This window comes from Epinephelus moara, chromosome 3, assembly GCF_006386435.1.
Source record: "Epinephelus moara isolate mb chromosome 3, YSFRI_EMoa_1.0, whole genome shotgun sequence".
Lineage (NCBI taxonomy): Eukaryota > Metazoa > Chordata > Actinopteri > Perciformes > Serranidae > Epinephelus > Epinephelus moara.
In genome coordinates, this window is record NC_065508.1 from 39,554,353 (window position 1) to 39,559,537 (window position 5,185).

General features: G+C 40.3%; 1 protein-coding gene across 4 annotated transcripts in view; it reads right to left on the reverse strand.

The window, feature by feature from the left end:
* The window catches only part of hlcs (holocarboxylase synthetase (biotin-(proprionyl-CoA-carboxylase (ATP-hydrolysing)) ligase)), a 106,581-nt gene extending 105,142 nt beyond the window's left edge, over window positions 1-1,439 (reverse strand). For all 4 annotated transcript variants that reach the window (XM_050035561.1, XM_050035570.1, XM_050035553.1 and 1 more), the window contains exon 1: window positions 1,049-1,439. In XM_050035561.1, coding sequence (XP_049891518.1) covers window positions 1,049-1,315 — 267 coding nt within the window. In that variant the 5' untranslated portion in view covers window positions 1,316-1,439. The remainder of the gene's footprint in view (window positions 1-1,048) is intronic.
* Between the last annotated feature and the right edge of the window lie 3,746 nt (window positions 1,440-5,185).

The window sequence follows — 5,185 nt, forward strand, 5'->3', positions numbered from 1 at the left end:
CCTGTCATGGGCAGCCCACTCTGACATCTCTCCACTTAGTGCATGTATAGGTCCTGTTTGTGCATGTGTGTGTTCGGACCTGTGTGTAATTGACAAACAGAGTGAAAAAATTGAATTGAAAAAATTGAATTTCCCCTTGGGGATTAATAAAGTATATAATATAAATATAATATATATATATAAATATACACACACATACATATATATGTATATGTGTGTGTATGTATATGTGTATATATACATATATATATATGTATATACACACACACACACACACACGAGAATGATTTAATGAATGAACTGATAAATGGATTTAAGCATTTAAAAGCATTTAAGCATTTAAACACATACAAACGTGAGGGTCCCATTTTACCTTTCCAGTTGTCCCATTTCACCTGAACATGTCATCACAGTGAGGTAGGGGTTCTTGATGTGTTTAAAAGTCCAAAGTTTTTAACATATTTTTCTTGGCAACATATTTTCTTCATAGAAATATAGCAAAGAACCATACGTTCTAAAGGTGACACTTACGGCAGTCTTTAGAAATGTAGGTGGTTTTCTTAATAATCCACCAAAACGTGTCCCACACTGTCTGACCTCACCCCACTTGCATGGCAGGACTCTGGGTGACAGGCTCAACTAATGAATGTTTAGCCTTGTCTCGATCAATTTCAGTCTTCAGTTAGTCTCACAGCAGACTCCTGACTCAAGTCTGGAGAACACTGCTGATTTATATTGCCTTTTCTCAATTTTCTTAATCGCAAATAATAAAGTTGCCGTAAGAAGTGCTGTAAATATATTTAAATGCTAATAACTATGTACTTTGGTTTATGCTAAGTGTTGAATTCAGGATTTTTACTTTAAAAGTAGTGTTTCTACACCTTGGTATTGCCCTTTTAAGTCAAAGATGTGATTGCTTGTTGCAGCACGGTGTAGTTGTGCAGAGCTACATGACAAGTGTAAACACGACAGGCCCAGGTAGTAACGTTACGCAGTCACCACACACTCTACACATGTGATATCAGGTCATTCAGGGCTAAGTATCCACCTGAGGCTCCGTGACATAGACAGCCTTGTCTCCCAGCTGAAGAAAGACGTTGTCTTCGGGTGGAACCGGGCTGGACCGCCGTCCGGCTGGGTGGCGTCCGGTCAGCGAAGCTGTGTTTGGTGCTGAGGCCGAGCTGGGGCAGAGTCTGAAGCTGAAGCTGCTGCTGTTCAGTCTGGACAGGCTGTTGCGGATCAGCACCGAGTAGCACTTGTGAAAGCGCACCCACAGATAGACGTAGCACAACGTTATTAACATCTTAATCAGCATACAGGAAGCGGGCCATCATGACCTTTCTTCTTGCCATGTAAGCAAACGTTGGTCACAGCGGACTTTACATTACTGACGAACTTAACGCTAGCTGTCAGCTAACTTCTTATTCTTTAGTTTTACTTGCTGGCTTCAAACCAACGTTAAAGGTACGTGCGCCGCCTACTGTACCGGAGTCTAACAGCATGCATTTTGCTCAACAAAAGCCGTCAAATAAAAGGGGGAAAAACTATAACCTAGTCGGCCGAAATAAGTTATATTCTGGATCTTAAACCGGTATTGTTTGAATATTTAAATAAATCTTTTTTGCATCTGTATCTCTTCCAGACCGTTGACACTCCCCTCCCATCCCACCACAACGGGCCCCCAGTGCACGCTAGTTACCAGTTCTGCGCCTAAACTACCTACCATAATCTTATCGCCACATGATCAAATAGAGACATGACACTGGATAACTCCAATATACATATTACCCAGAAATCATCATCACATATACATGTCAAAAATACCAACGGGTTTAATTAATTTTTATTTTTATTTTTTCATTTAATAGTGTAGTTTTTTATGGAGAGTAGGCATATATTTTATAACATATTTCTTTAATCTTTTTATTTATTTAACCTTTATTTAACCAGAAAAAAACTCTTTGGATTAAAAATCTCTTTTTCAAGAGTGTCCTGGCCAAGAGAGGCGTCAATATCAGTTACAGACAACATAGAACATAACACAAAATTAAAAAAAAAAATACATCTCTAAAACAGTTCATGAGGTTACTAATGAGGAAAGCCAAAAAGTATCTTAATATATATAGTCAACCATAAAAACTAACAGGGACAATGACACATGATTACAAAGACCAGCTAAAATATGCCCTGACATTGGCATATAGATGATTTCATACAAAAATCCAAATGTTTTGAAACAGCCGAGAAGAACCACTGAGTGTAATTTTAAGTCCTTCTGCAGAAGATTTGAAGGAGCTGCACGCTTGCTTGCCAAACTCTGTACATACTCTAAGTATAGACAATAAAACATAAAGCAAAGCCATTTTCAATTTTTTGCTTAATGTACACACATAAATATGCTGGAAATAGGTCAAGAATAGCTTTGTAAACAAGAGAATGCCAATGAAAAAGTCTACAAAATTTTAAAGAGAGCCACCCAACCTGAGCATACAGGATAGTGATGAGTTAAGGGCTTACAGTTGGTAATGAATCTCAATGCACCATGACACACAGAGTCCAGAGTATGCTAACACTTGGAGGGTGCATTCAATACACACATTCATACACTTGTGACCTCGGCTACCATACAAGGTCCCAACTGCTCATCAAATAAACATAAAAATGCACTCAGTTTGAAGTTCAGTATGTTGCCCAACCACACCTCACCATGTAGTCCCTGTTTAGACGACAACAGTTTCTCTAAAAACAGAAAAGTCTGTCCTTTGCGTTTTAAAAAACTTCCGCGTTTATATGACGACGTTATTGAAATGATCCCAATTCACACAGAGCCCCAAAATCTACTGGAAACACTGTAGTATGCACGCCAGGCCAATGGGTGGCAGTGTAAATTTGCAAAGCAACACCACGGCATGACGCTACACGCCTGCGCTGAAGCGCCTTCCTCTCCAACGCCGTGATTACAAACCAAAACAAAGAAGACACAATGGCGAAAGCACGCATATGGAGGTATTTTTGTGTCTTTTTGTTGCAATCATATAAAACTGTTTTGAGAGCATATTTCTTGAGCATATTTCTTGAACTGCAATCAAAAATCAAGTTTGTAAGTAAAAACGTGTGATCATTTTGCTTCTTTGCTTGCGAGTTAAAAACTTTTGCTTGCAGATCAGTCCTCTTTGCTTGCGAGTTAAAGTTTTGCTTGCAAGTTCAACTGCACTTAATGGGCGGGGCCTACGCTGATGGATGAGAGAAGAGTTTCTATTGGTGGGTTTGACGTGGCTCCATACAGAGCGGGCTACACCCACGATTCCCTCTCTCCCACTGGAAACGCTCGACAGTTGGCATTACTGCTACAACCCGGGGCATCGACGGTACTGACCGTTACGCTGTAGAATAGTTCTTCCCTGGCTAAACAAAAGCAATCTACATGCACCAGTTCAAATAAAACATTCTTGCTACTATTAGGCCTAGTCCACACGGACCCGTGTACTTCTGAAACCATGTATTATTCTATGCAATTTGGCTGTTTGGCCACACGCAACCGCACTTTTGGGCCCCCGAAACTGCAGTTCTTTGAAACCAGAGTCCAGGGTGAAGTTTTTGGAAGACTCCGGTGCCAGCGGTTGTGTGTAGATAGGATAACCGCAGTATTTTATTACCTGTCTCCATTGTGTGACGTCAGAGCAACAGTAAATAGCTCTTTTCTAAAAGTTTACTAACTACTTAAATTCCACATCCTGTGTTAAATACAATGTATCTTAACTATATTTACAATGAAGCTTGATTCTGCACTCTGCACAAGGCCCGTATGTGAATGTTTACCGTTGCTATGGCAACAAGTGACAGCTGACGTTAGCGTTAGTTAAAAAAAAATAAATAAATTCCGCACTTCCCTTTTCCGGTATTGACTCTGACTTCTGATTGGTTAAAATGGCCTTTCCGTTAGAAGTTACATCGCTACCTACTACTTTGGCATGTGTATTACATCACTTGGTAGCGGGTTTTGCGGTTTTGTGTGGATATCATATTTTTTTTATCACACCACTCGTGTGGACAAATTTTTTTTGGAAACCGGAGCCTGAAAAACTTCGGTTTCAGAATTAATTTTCGCCACAGCTCCCGCACTGAATTCCCCGTGAACTACAGAACTCCTATGTTGCTTTGCAAACGTACTAGGCTGATGAGTAGAATTTAAGAAATAGGCTAAATGACATGATGTTGCACACTCTTGTACAGTAGGTGGCGGTATGCACCTTTAAATTGTTTGCAATCCGCCAATAAACCGAGAGAAGAAGAAAAAAAAATGCTTTGCAAGCTATTATCCGATTGAGACTGGCCAATTCACCTTATTTTTCACGAAAACACGGAGGCAAAACAGAACGCAGCCAGCTTCCGTTTTTTTGTGCGACACTTCCGGTCCAGCACTCTTGACCACTGTCTAAATAGGTTCGTTCAAGATGAGCCAGGCCTGCGCAGATTCGATCACCGGCGATCGGCGCACAATGCATGCCGGTTAGTTTTGTGTCCGACCAAAGACGGAGGATAAACCAAGACGGTCCACTGCGAGTCAGTTTCCTGTATCAGTGTCACGTGGGTTTCGCGACCACCACGCCCCTTTAGGAGACTAACAGCAGGTCCTGAGTCCATTGACTTCAGTGGGAGAAATGAACGTGATTACAGATTATGGCCAATTCTTTCGCCCCATAGTCATGGAAGCAGATATTGGACCCATTTATCACAAGCCACATATCTTCAGAACATTCCAACACCAAAATGGCAAATTTCAGACAGACAAATCAGGAGAAAATTTACTTTGTTCAAGACCTGTTTCTGTCTCAACAACACAAAACTGCTTTGCTAGCTCAATCATGTTGTAACTAAGATATCCGCTGGAAAAAATACTTTTTTCACGGACCGTTTATTGAGTTACTGAGTTATTACAGACACCGCTAACGGACCGTTTATTGAGTTACTGAGTTATTACAGACACCGCTAACGGCTAACGGTTAGCCCAGCTAATCAGAATCAGAATCAGAAATACTTTATTGATCCCCGAGGGGAAATTATTTATGTTACAGGTGCTCCTTGCAAGAGAGGAAAGATACGTGAAAATATAAGAAATTTAACAAGAGTATTTACAAATATATAGTTAAATAAACAGGAATTATTAACAAACATAAACGTAAAA